This window comes from Epithele typhae (genome assembly GCF_022376455.1).
Source record: "Epithele typhae strain CBS 203.58 chromosome Unknown BXZ73scaffold_34, whole genome shotgun sequence".
Lineage (NCBI taxonomy): Eukaryota > Fungi > Basidiomycota > Agaricomycetes > Polyporales > Epitheliaceae > Epithele > Epithele typhae.
Window position 1 is genome coordinate 160174 of NW_025954225.1, and position 12465 is coordinate 172638.

At 62.6% G+C, this 12465-nt stretch overlaps 3 protein-coding genes across 3 annotated transcripts; 1 reads left to right on the forward strand and 2 right to left on the reverse strand.

Moving 5' to 3' along the window:
• Positions 1–322: 322 nt before the first annotated feature.
• BXZ73DRAFT_102722 (FeS cluster assembly scaffold IscU) lies at positions 323–1078 on the reverse strand (the record flags this gene model as incomplete). Its single annotated transcript, XM_048015334.1, has 4 exons — positions 323–474; positions 527–741; positions 812–870; positions 950–1078. The coding sequence occupies 4 exons, from the start codon at positions 1076–1078 to the stop codon at positions 323–325; spliced, it is 555 nt and encodes a 184-aa protein (XP_047876499.1).
• Positions 1079–1466: 388 nt separating this feature from the next.
• On the forward strand, positions 1467–3211 carry BXZ73DRAFT_48967 (uncharacterized protein; the record flags this gene model as incomplete). The annotated part of the gene is made up of 8 exons (XM_048020157.1): positions 1467–1566; positions 1616–1812; positions 1873–2006; positions 2066–2371; positions 2426–2520; positions 2570–2752; positions 2805–2943; positions 2995–3211. The coding sequence occupies 8 exons, from the start codon at positions 1467–1469 to the stop codon at positions 3209–3211; spliced, it is 1371 nt and encodes a 456-aa protein (XP_047876500.1).
• Positions 3212–3640: 429 nt separating this feature from the next.
• Positions 3641–7394, reverse strand: BXZ73DRAFT_49150 (uncharacterized protein; the record flags this gene model as incomplete). The annotated part of the gene is made up of 9 exons (XM_048020195.1): positions 3641–3821; positions 3888–4065; positions 4113–4223; positions 4297–4677; positions 4740–5145; positions 6532–6645; positions 6722–7041; positions 7110–7188; positions 7248–7394. 9 exons carry the CDS (start codon positions 7392–7394, stop codon positions 3641–3643), a joined length of 1917 nt encoding a protein of 638 aa, XP_047876501.1.
• Positions 7395–12465: the final 5071 nt, after the last annotated feature.

The window sequence follows — 12465 nt, forward strand, 5'->3', positions numbered from 1 at the left end:
GCTTTGTTGGGATGATCAGACAAACGAGTCTAGGTCCAAGAGGGCCTTCGAGTGATTCTCAGATCGGCGGCATTCTTAACCCCGTCGTCGGGTACATCTTAGGTGTGGATGTCTGTCTCTTTCCTCAGATTCGCTGTCAGTACTCTTTCGTGCTTGAAGCTTGGCCCCTCGTCTGCTCCGTTGTAGCTGGATGGAGAACGCGAAGATCCAGTTTATCTAGTACTTATATTGCTACGATAGTACGGTAACGCGGGTGCAAACGGGGTAGTAATACATGAGAAAGCAACGAGCACAAAGACCGAGTCGACCGACTATTGCCGGACTACGACGATGGTGGATGCGCGGTGGCGACAGTCTCGCCGGTGGCCGCGCTTTGTGACACGTCGATGAAACCAGCCTTTTTCGGGTTGGCCGACGTGCTCCGCTTTTTGCGGTAGTCGCGAATGGCCGAGCGAATGGCGTCCTCGGCGAGCACTGGTCGCTCGTTAGACGCATGGTGAGTCAGGAAAACCGAGAGGGTACTCACTCGAGCAGTGGAGCTTGACGGGGGGCAAGCACAACTCCTTAGCGATCTCCGTGTTTTTAATCTTCTCCGCGTCCTCCAACGAGAGCCCCTTAACCCGCTCCGTCATGTACGACGACGACGCGATGGCCGAGCCACAGCCAAAGGTTTTGAACTTGACGTCGGAGATGATGCCGTTCTCGTCGACGCGAATTTGGAGCTTCATGACATCGCCGCAGCTGGCGACGGCCATCAGAGCGTTAGTGGAGCGCTCTCGGCGACGACAGCGAGCAGGATGAGGCGACGTACGCAGGGGCACCGACGAGGCCAGTTCCAACATCCTTGTCATTCTTGGGGAGCGAGCCGACCTGGAGAGAGGAACACACGGGGAAAGGGGGCGGGTGAGTTATCTGATAACCGCAGGAGTCCAGACCGGACGAGGCGTACGTTTCTAGGCTGCTCATAGTGAGAGATGACTTTCTCGTGATACGCGCGGGCAATAACAGGGCGCGTGGCGAGCCTGCTCGCGCGGGAGGCAGCGGGGGCCAGGGACTTTGAGAGGGAGACGCGGAACATGGTGAGTGGTGGGAAGAGAGGGAAGGCCGAGGGGCTGCGACCCAATTGGCCTGCTTAACAAGTTGTTCGGCGCGGCGATTGCGTCGGCCGCTCCTCCAGCGGCACCCCGTCCGCCAATCGCCCCTCGTGGCGGAGTAAACGCACGTGATGGCCGAAATTGGTGGCCTGCTGAGTCAGCGGGTGGCTAGCAGCTGGCGGCCCTGTGATTCCAAAAGGCGTCCGCTGAACGCGTCGCACATGCGTCCGTTGCTGCCAATTGCAATCTGCCTCACTCCCCCGCACGGTCCCCTCTCCTCTCCCACCACCGCCGCCTCGAGCGCGCTTTGCTCTCTAGTCCCCGCCAGCCATGGCGACCCCCGATTCCTCCCAACCGCCATCTCCGCCCTCCATGAGTCGCCGCAACTCATCCCAGGGCGTGTTCTCCGTTCCATTCGACCGCTTCGTCAAGGATGAGATTTCAGACTGGGCCAGCGGCTTCACTCTGCTCGGTCCGTCTTTTCATTTATCCCCCGCGCGGATACTCACGCGTATGCGCAGACACCATGGAGACCTATTTCGACTCCCACCTTGACCTCTTCCAGCGGCAGCTCGCGAAGCACAGCGACCGCCTCAAGCTCAAGACCGAAGAGCGAATCAACAACCTGAAGAAGGACGTCCTCAAGGATGGTGTCTTCAAGGTCATGCCTGTCTCCAATGTCGCGCTCGACCGGGAGCTGCACCGCTACAAGCTAAAGGTACGAACGTGCGCCGCGCGGTCCTGCTCTTTTCCGGTATCGATCGCCCCGCTTTTCTAGGTCTCCCAGCGTTTGCTCTCAATCACGCAAACATGGCACTCCGCCAAAGTCATCCGAACTCGCGAGAAGGTCACGTTCTTCATGGCCGTGATGTCTCTTCTCATCACCGCTCTGTTGTGGGGACTGGCTCCCGAGTGCGTTCTTTCTTCTGCTTCTGTGGCGTTGCACTATGTCCTCATCACCCGGGAACCAGATGGATACACGTCTTCTACTCCGTCCAGGCGGCCTACTACCTCCCTCTCCGTGTCTACATGTACAAGAAGCGCACGTGGCACTACTTCCTCTTCGACCTCTGCTACTACACCAACGTCCTCGACCTCATCTTCATCTGGATCACTCCAACAAGTGCGGCACTGTTCGTGGCCTGTTACTGTATCTCTATGGGCTCTCTTGCCAGCGCGGTCATCACATGGAGAAATAGCCTCGTGTTCCACGATTGGGACAAGGTCACGTCCCTCTTCATCCACATCTATCCTCCGCTGGTTTTCTCTGTCATTCGGTGCGTTCATTGTTGTCCTCCCACCACCCGACTGTGGCTGACGAAACGAAATAGCCACTATTATCCGAATGCACACGAACGGTTCCCTGCACTTCGCGAGGTGCCCCATATGGATCCGTTCCGCGCGCTTCTCCTGAGCAGCATCATCTGTACGTGGCTTCGACGTGGCTATGCGTTCATCGCTTACATGAGATGCAGACCTTATCTGGCAGCTTCTGTACTGGAAGTATGTCCTTATTGATCGGCGCGCCAAGGTCGTGTCTGGCCAGCGGATGACGTCCTTCATGTGGCTCCTCAACGACAAGCGCGGTGCCATCGGCCGCGCGCTTGCCGCCGTTCCGCCTGAACGCAGAGAGGTCTCCTTCATGGCCGGCCAGTTCGGTACGTACCCACTTTGAGCCCCGGAGACGTGTTACTGACATCCGTTCTGCAGTGTACTCGATCATCACGGAACTGCCGGCAGTCTTCCTGTTGTACGACAGTGCGTTCTGGAGTTCAGCGTACATCCTACTCTTGTTTTCGGTCTGCACATGGAACGGTGGCGGGTTCTATATCGAGGTCTTCGGCCGCAAGTGAGTATATGCGGCCTTGTTCACTCATTTCGAGCTAATCCGTTTCGCTAGGTTTGAGCGGGAGTTAGAAGCCCTTCGCAAGGAGCTGGCTGAGGTCAACGCCCGGTCTGAGCGGTCAAGCCCCACCTTCGGTCCTCTCAGTGACGACGAACTCTCGACCGTCGGAAGCTCACCGAAGGCTCTCTCGCCTATTGTTGCCGGCATGGACCCCGTTGAAGCCATCCCGCCGCTCAGTGGCAACGGCTACGTCAAGAGCGACTCGATCTAGGTTTCTTGCCCATGTCTTGGACGACTGAACGACTGGAAGACCTGACGACCCTATATGTATGACCACTGATGACACACGACGCGACCTAGAGTACATGGGGCTTACGCGCAGTGCGCGCCCCTGCGGCTCTCCCTCACTGTATGTTACGCTTGGATTGCCTGCTTCTGCCTCCTGCATGCCACTCCTCACCTCCACCCTCCCCACTACCTTACCAGGAGGGTGTTCTACGCCGCGATACCCACCTCCCGCACCCTATGCTTAATGACTGTCGTTCACCGCGACGGCTCCTCACTATACTTGTGCCGGCGCCGCCCCGCTGTTGGTAGAGATCGCGAGCTATGTCTAGTATTGTTGGGGTTGGATTAGATCAATTGTATTCAGCACTGATAGACCAGACCTCTCGCGTGCCCCGACGTGTCTGCGTGATGCTCAGGCGACATCTTGATCCAACGGAGGCGGAGCGGCAGGTGCACCGTCGATGTCGAACTGCTCGTGCGCCTTCCCGCTGAGAACCCATCCCTCGAACGGTCCACCGGGTCCTTTGAGTGCCTGCCTCGCGCGTTCGTAGTCGGGATCGCGACGCTTGCATCCTTCGTAGCTCGTCCAGTCCCTGCAGCCAGTGCGTCTCCGTCAGTGTCGTCGACCGCGCCGGTGGAAAACAGCGAGCGCCACGCACGCCTCTACGGTCGGCGTGCCCGTAGCGAGAGCGACGTCCCTGAAGAGTCGGTAGAGCGCCAGCTTGGACAGCGACGGGCGGAATTTGGGGTTGTGCCGGTGCTTGGGCGGCACGCCGCGCCGGAGGCCGTTGATGAGGACCTCGCTCGGCCTCGGGGAGTCCGCGACCCAGCAGAGAGCTGGCCAAAGTCAGATCAGCGACGAGAGGCCGGAGGTGCGGACGCACAGTCGTTGCAGCCGCTCGAGGGCGTCGGCGACAGCGCCGAGCGCGAGTGGACGAACGGCACGGCGGTGAACTCGATCGCGGGCTCGCGCAGGCGGTACGGGTGAGGGAGGTCTGCGTGGCATACCGAGGGTCCACCATCAACCAAGCTAGCCCCGCGCGCCGGTGCATGCAACGCAATGCGTACCTCCCAGCTTCCCGCGCAGCCGTCCGAACAGCGCGCGCTCGCAGTCCTCGCGCACCATCGCCTCCTCCTCCTTCTCCGCTCCGGACGCGACCTCCCCAACGACGACGCGCGCAACGTACACCGGCACGAGCGCGCGCGCGGCGAGCGCGCCCTGCACGCCGAGCACGCCCCACGCCGCGAGCTTGTCGCTGCACGCCATCGCGCGCGTCGGCGGCGCGTCCGCGCGGCCGGGCTTCGTGCGGAGGACGCCGAGGGCGGCGTAGCCGTCGCGCCCGCGCGCGGCGGTTCCTGGGGGCGGCGCGGGGGGCGGCGCGGCGTCCTTCAGCGCGGCCATCGCGGGGTCCTGCGCCGCGGCGAGGGCGCGCGTGGACGCGTCGCCGCCTGCGCGCGGGGTCGGGATCGGGGTCGGCGGGGGACGATGGGTGGAGGCGGAGACGGCTTACACGGCACGGTGGAGACGTAGAGCACGAGCTCGACGCGCTCGCGCAGCGCGAACTTGGCGGGGGCGCCGCCCGGTCTGTGGAGCCATCGGGAGGCGTGCTCTGCGGGGGCGGCGCGGGCGGCCTCTTCGAGCAGCCAGCGGACGGCGCCGCGGCGGGCGAGGACCTCTGCGTGGCAGTCGTGCAGGGCGTCGCCGGTGCGAGGCAGCTTGTCGCCCGGGAGGCACTTGGATCCCGTTCCGAGCGAGATTACCTTGAGACCGTCGTCCGCGTCGCGCGCGTGGAGGACGAAGGCGGCGAGGACGGTGAACTGGCCGGGTGGAGGGTGGAATTTGAGGGTGGAGTAGGCGGAGGCGACAAGCGCAGCGACGTCGTCAGCGGCTGCTTCGCCCATCCACCGCAGTCGTGCCTGGCCTCGGAGACGGTTCGTAGTGGAGAAGATTGAAGGCACAGCGTGACGGAAAGTCACAAGACGTCAGCGATATTGTGACGGTGACGTCGCCGTGACGGGTGCCGCCTTGGAGCGAGGAAAGCCTGTCCAGGTGCCAGGCTTGTGGTCTCCACTGACGTGCCCCTCCCGAGGGGTATATAACGCACCCCGCTCCTCCTCGATCGCCACAACTCCAACGACACCCATTCCGCGCACCCCTCGCTTCACCCACAACTCGATCACCCACTGCCACGAACATGCCACACCAGGGACGCTTTGGCCGCCTCGGCCGCTTCGGCCGCAAAGACCCCGACCGCGTCGCAGGAGGCTACAGTCAGTCGCTCTCTTCCTCCCCCCCGGTTCCGTTCGCTCACCGCCGACCGCGCACCCGCAGAGGCCGCGCTCGCCAACCCGCACACGACCCGCGAGGGCCGCAAGCACGCGAAGCGCGAGCTGCAGGCCATGGGCCGCGGCCGCGAGGCCCACGTCGGGCTCATGACCCGCATCAAGCGCACGCTCGGCATCCGTTCCACCCCGCGCGCGGAGCGCACGCACCAGCGCACCCTCCACCGAGGTGAGCGCGCGTACGACTAGTACTGAACTCCGTCCATCGACGGGCACTTTCCTCTTATGGAACGCCGCTAGACTATCCACACGCTATAACGACTTCTATGCCTCTTCGTACGTGTATCACATAGTACCCCCTTCGCAGCGACCCTGCGTTGTAATACCCCGGCCCCGTCGAGAACACGCCTCGAAGTCGCCTCCTTATCTGTATCGATAACATATTGAGTTACCCCCCTTGTTCGAACCTGCGCGCAGATCCACCCGTTCCGAGCCCGTGTGATGTCAGTTTGCCAAGCACACTGCGAAACTCAGCCGGGAAACCTGTATGATATGTCGCTATAGTACAACATGGAGAGCGTGATATATAAAGTATTGCAGGAGCCGTCAGTCGTCAAGGTCGTCAAGGATATATTCGGAGGGGCGGTGAAAGGGCAAAACAGCAGCGCGAGCCAGCGCACTCGCCACGGGCCGGCGCGGGATCTTCGCGCCAGCGGCTGGGCGGCCGTTTCTTTGCACGCCGCGACCACCGGAGGGATCCGCGCCGTCGACGAGCGCGGGAAGGGGCGGCGAGGGAAGTGAATGAGGAACACGCGGGAACCGCAGAAGAGGGAGGCACGCCCCGCGCGCTCAGCTCGACGAGAGCACCGGCTGCCACACGCCCGGGGAGATCTCCTCGAGGTGGTAGAGGACCACGCGGTCCCACGAGACGGGGATCACGTTCGCCTGCGGATGGGGAAGGCGGGCTGTTAGCACGGCGCCTGGAAGGTGGAGCGGCGAAGGGGGGAGGAGCGTGCGCACCTGCAGGAAGTGCACGCACGCGCGCGCGATGCGCCGCGCCAGGGTCTGGAGCTCCACCCGGCCGTCGTAGCAGTCCGCGGGGAGCTCGTACGTCATCGAGCTGTAGCCCGACCACTGCGAAAGCGAAAGAGGGGCGCGGTCAGCACCTCGCGTCCTCCGACAGTGTGGGGATCCCCCGGCGGCGACTCACCCGGAGCTTGAGGATGATGCGGCCGCGCGAGTCCGCGTTGAGGTCGTAGAGCGAGTAGTTGTCGTTGCTGCTCAGGTGCGCGTCGGACATGGCCTCGCCGAGCGTGATCCCGCTCCGGAAGCCGCCCTTGCGCTTGAACTTGATCACCGCGCCGCTCAGCCCGCCCGCGCCGCCCGCCGCGCGGAGGTCGTACGTGCTGTTCCGCCGGCTCATGCGGGACATCGAGCGCGTGAGCGAGTTCGAGCGCCGCCGCCGCGAGCCGCCGTGCGGGGTCGCGTAGCCGGAGTGGTACGAGTCGCGGAGATCGAAGTCGTCGTAGGCTGCGAGATGGCGGTGGTCAGCGACGGGAAGGAAGGGCGAGGTGAGAAGGACCGGGAACGGGACTCACCTCGAGGTCCGTACTGGCTCATGGCACGCTGAGGGTAGACGGTGGCTGAAGGGTAAACGCCGCCAGCGACGTAGCCAGGCTATGAGACACGCAGTGAGCACGGTCAGACAAAGGAAGTCGCGGGAGAGGCAGACGTACGTCCGTGTATGCGGTCCCGGCGTATCCTGGCTCGTAGCCAAACTCGCTCGGGTGCGCACCGTAGATGGGCCCCGCGTGCGAGACGGAGTGGGACATGGGGTAGCCGAACTGGGGCTGCTGGTAGGTGTCGTACCCGACGTAAGACATGTCGTTCTAAGGGTCGAAGGTTCTACGGCGCAAGGCCAAGGTCGAGAGAAAGGTGGGAGAGCGGGGTGCGAGGGCGGGGTGTAGGACCGGACGGTGCCTTGCCAGTCCCTTATATGCGGTCGATCCACCGGTCCTTTTGTGCGTGTCGGCGGAGACGCATTGCAGGCGCCCGGGGCCTCGTGTGCGCCAGAGAGTCGAGGGACAATCGACAGGGCCACACTCACTGCGGAGTGCGCTGATGGATGGAGGTCCCAGTCTCGCCGCGCACCTCCCTCCCGCGGCGGTGACGGGATCGCTGTCCCCCCGCGTGCACAATAAGCGGGCTGTCTGGGGCGCACGCCCTATGCCCCAGGGCGGCGCAAGCGGTATATGCAGCCCCCACCGCGTCCCAGCGGTGGCCAAGACGAAGTACGCGCCGAAGCTTCTGTGAAAGCGCAGAGGTCACGAGAGGGACAAGAAGAGGACACTGCGGCGAGGATTGGCGTCAGGGGAGGCCCGGAAATGAAATGAAACGGACGAACTGGGGGAGGTGGCGAGGCCAGGAGGCAGCGGTGCGGACAGGATCCGCTCTTGCGTCTCGAGACTCGAGAGCCCCCCGTCACACGAGGGGCCCCCCCGGAGATCTGTGCAATGTGGGGTGGGCTTCCCTTCGGTTCGTGCTGGTTCTGTCTGCGGGCCACGTTTCGCGGCTCGACTCTCAGCCCGTGTGTGGCCTTCAGCGTGTGTGATTGTCCGTCCGAATGTGCCACACCTGCAGACAGAGCTCGTGCGATCGGAGAGCACAATGGCGATAGATCCTGCGGGATGTACGGACTCTCGCTGGACAAAGGACAGAGAGACATTTAACATTTCGAGGCCGCGGCCGAGATGAGGTGATCATGGAAGGAGGAAGGAGACGTGGGCTGGCGCCCGCCTCGCGCCTTCCTCCCGGCACGAAGCTGTGCCGCTGCAGTTCTCCCACCTCCATATCGCCCTCGCCGCCCGAGCCTTCGCCGACGGAGCCTTCCACTGTCCAGACACGGGCGTATTTACGTCAAGGCACCCCCACCGTTAGCCTTTCGCGCCCTCGCAGCTCGTCCTCTGACCGCCGCCCGCGCCCCGGCTCTCCTCCTCGGTCTGCCCGCTGCTCAACACGTGTGTCCCGACCACCTCGTATCGCTGTGGCATCATTGCCCCTTCCATCCCGCCCGCGCATCCCCCCAGGGCCGCGATCGTAGGCGGGACCAGCCGCGCATTCAGACCGCCGCGAGGGATCAGCCCGCTTCACACCTTATCCCCGTCGTGCCGCTTGGGGCGGTGACGCTCTTTCCGCCATTCAACGTTCGTCGCGTATGGGAGACGAGCATCCCGGACACAGTACGTGGGTGGGTGGTCGTGTCGGTGCGGCGAATGCGGTGTCTCCGTGCACACCGCGTGTCGTGGCTGCGACTCGTCGGCGATGTTCCTCACGGTCGTCATTTATCGGCCGGCGCGCAATGCACCGCGACAAGCCACCTCGTTGCTGATGCGCTCGCCCGCCATCGTGGGGCCCTTCACCTGAAAGGATGACACGACAAGGATGAGAGACGAAGGTGCACAGGGCGTGGACTGCCGCAGCTCCCCCCTCCGAGCTGTGACCTACCTTGCTCTCAAGAACGCCCTAGATATCTGCAAGACGTAAGCCTGCCAAGCCAAGCATCGTCCAGAAGACGCACCAACGGGTGAATGTCGTAGTCACTCGCAGGCGGTGATGGGTCGCAGCACCGGATCATCCTGTAGCCCTCATTTGCCAGCCGTGATCTGGCTGGGTGACTGCGGGGTAACGTGTGTGATCGGAGAGCGGGGATGAAGAGCAGGATAATGGATACGCATGGATAAACTATGATACAAGGATACACGGGAGGGATGGTGCCCCACTGCACCTGCATACTTTTGATGACCCAACACCCTCGACGACGCGTCTCTCCGTCTCGTCTACACCGTCTGAGCTGCCGATGATTCCTGGACGGCGGGGATCGAATCAGACGCGCCTTCCAACGGCGCAACCGCCCGAGAATCAAGGCCACTACCTCACCAAACGTCCACGGTATCCGACACGACTGCGAAACCCGTGGCGCATGAGTGACCTGCCTAGCCAGCAAGAGAAGCCGAGGGATACACGTACCTCTGCCCAAAACCCAGCCCGGAACACTTTGCTGTACCCCATCGCCGAGATGCCGTCGTCGGGATCCGCATCGGGGAAGGCGAACGTCTCGTCGATCACGTACGTTGGAGACAACGCGAGGGACGAAACGGAGACCGAGAGGCCAGGGGGCGCGTCGATTTCAGTGGTGTAGGACGTCGAGGAGCGGGAATAGACCTTTGAACAGTCGGAATACGCGTCGTCGTCCAGTCGGGCTCGGAGAACTGGTGGGGGCGCGTCATGAGGAACCAGGAAACAAGTGGCGCGTGGCAAGGAGGGCGTACCTGAGACACTCGATTCTGAGAAGGATAGAACAGAAACACGTCGTAATCCTCGTCGCATTCGTCTTCGTCCCCGAGATAGAACGGGGCGGGCGGGCACAGTGCTGGTCATGTCGCAGGTGTAAAGGCAAGAGCAGCAGGTAGATAGAGTGTACAGGCAGACGTCGCACCGCAAGCGCATTTGTACGTCGGCGAGCCTACATCAATGTCGTAAAGCCCGCTCCAGGGACCGCGGCCTAAGCAGTTCCGCCGCTAAAAGTGCACGAAACACTGGCAGGGCCAGCGGAAGTGCCCGCGTCGCTACACCCAAACTGCGACCACGCCGTCGATCGCGAGCCAATCCGCGCCCCCGAGATGTGACGTTCCCTGCGCGAGAAGCACCGATGGCATATGGCGCGGGAGGTCGCGGACGGCGCGGGAATCCCAATTCTCGCTCTGGAGCGGTCCGCGACGATGCGGCGCGCCTAGGGGCTGACGACGGCGACGGCGGCGACCACGGCTTCCTCGACCTCTCGGATGGGACGCAAAGCGGCGCACGTGACTCCAACGACGACAAGAACTAGGCCCGAAGCATGCAACACAGACCGCAAAGGCGTATCGAGGATCCTGGGCCCAAAGACCGACGACGTAGGGGATCCTCCAGAGCAAGTCGTCTCGCAGAGGTGCGTTCCGTCTCCACACTGTCTTCGTCGCCCTTTGGGGCTTGCTGCGCGTTCACATCTCCCAGAGCCACCATCCATGAGGCCTCGACGACCGTCTTCCTCTTGCCCCACCAGAGCCCAGCTGGACGCCTTGAGGGGGAAGTCCAGCTGGGAAGCAAGCGCCGATGTCACAACCACGTGACACAGTCGAGTCACACCAGACAGGCGCGCGGCTATGGGTCCTTGTTGGCGACATCGCGGCGTCCTCATACGAGTACCACCACCTGTCCCACAGGGCCCAACTGGACCAACAAGTCCACCGCGATCCTAGTCTGCGCGTGATCCATACTGCACAAGACTGAACGCAAGTAGTCCAAGAGTCAAGCCCATACTCAGAAGAGATTGCCTCAAGAATGTTCGCGAGAACCAAGTCGTCCGAGCCATCAAAGTGAAGAACGAGGAAGACCGTCAAGAAACAGTGATGTCGCCCGTGTGATCGTCATTTGCTGATCGAGTAGAACCCCAGGATAGGACACGGCTGGGCATAATGCGCTTGTCGTCCGTGCCCTTCGAGGGCATTGTCCTGCTGAAGAAGGACGCCGAGTGCACCAAAGATAAGGAAGAAACTCTAGACAGGAAGCAGGGACGCACCAAGAACCATTGACCGAGCATCCTATGCATCCAATAATATCCCAGCCCAACAACGCCAATTTTCCAACCGCTACCGGATGCCGTGCTTCGACGCCGCGTCTTGCCCGTTGCCGGTCACATTGGATATGTCGTCATGCTGCCCCTCCACGTCCGTTCGGCCGTGGTGGGACGGTAAGGTCGAGAGAGGCGGAGAGAGAGAGACGGGGGAAAGACTGCCGCAACAACTGTTGCCCCACGAGCGGAGTTGAACTCTGCGTGGGCCGCCATCTCGATGCCACTCCGCCCCCTCCTCTGCGCCGCGACGAGGTTCGTCAAGCTTGCAAGGGGCCCGACGACGCCAGAGGGGAGCGCATACAGGGGGTGGTGAGACGAAAGGGAGGCGGAAAGAGCCGTGGAGCCCCGCCCACAGCCAACCCACAGCCGGGGCAGAAACTCCGCGGCGCTGGCTCGCAGTCGGCGAGCGATCGTGCGGCCGCGGCCCGCTCTATTCCTCCACTGCACCCCCACGCCTCCCGACACTCTCGCTCGTCTCCCCGCCTCCCCGACTCCCCGACTCCCCACGGGCCACAACAAACTCCCCCCCTCAGCCCGCCTCCCCCCTCCTCCCCGCCTCCCCGAAGTCATGCTTCTCCTTCCCTTCCTCGCTTCTGGCGTCAGTGACGGAAGCACCCACGCACGCCTGGACGTCCATGGAACCCCACAGGACTTCGTCATCTTTTTTCCCACCGGCCCGCCCACTGCTCCAAGTACTCTCCGCGTGCGGCGCGGTTTCTGGACCTCCTGGACAAGACTGCGACTCTCTCACTTCCTCTCATGGCCTGGCACCTTTGGCGAATTGTATCCCATGCCCCCTTTCTCCCTTTCTCCTTTATTCCGCACGCCCCCGATATCTGGCCGCTCTTACAACAGAGCCGAGAGACGGCAAGATATCCAGCCAGGCCCAGAGCGCGTCGCGGCGCCCCCTCGAATGCCTGATTCTCGCCTGTCCGAAAAAAAACACGCAGACGCACAAGCCGACTCCTAGCTCACGGCGAGTCTTCGGTGAGTTCGCTCTGTTTCTAGTGCAAAATCAGTGCATTTCCTCCATTGCGATGGGAAGTTGCCGATGGACGTCGTTTGAAGGGATCCCGCCCGTTCCAACTTGTCGGTTCCCTGCGCTCGCATGTCGTAGACACTGCATCCCAATCCACATTTCTCCCATCGGTCTGCGGCGCATTCTCTGTCTGCTGCGGTTAACTGGAGATTGTCGAGCGAGACGGAGGTTCGACCTGCCGACTGTCGGTGTCGGTGCTCCACACAACTCGACGCGTCCAAGAGAAGCATCGGACAAATCCCTG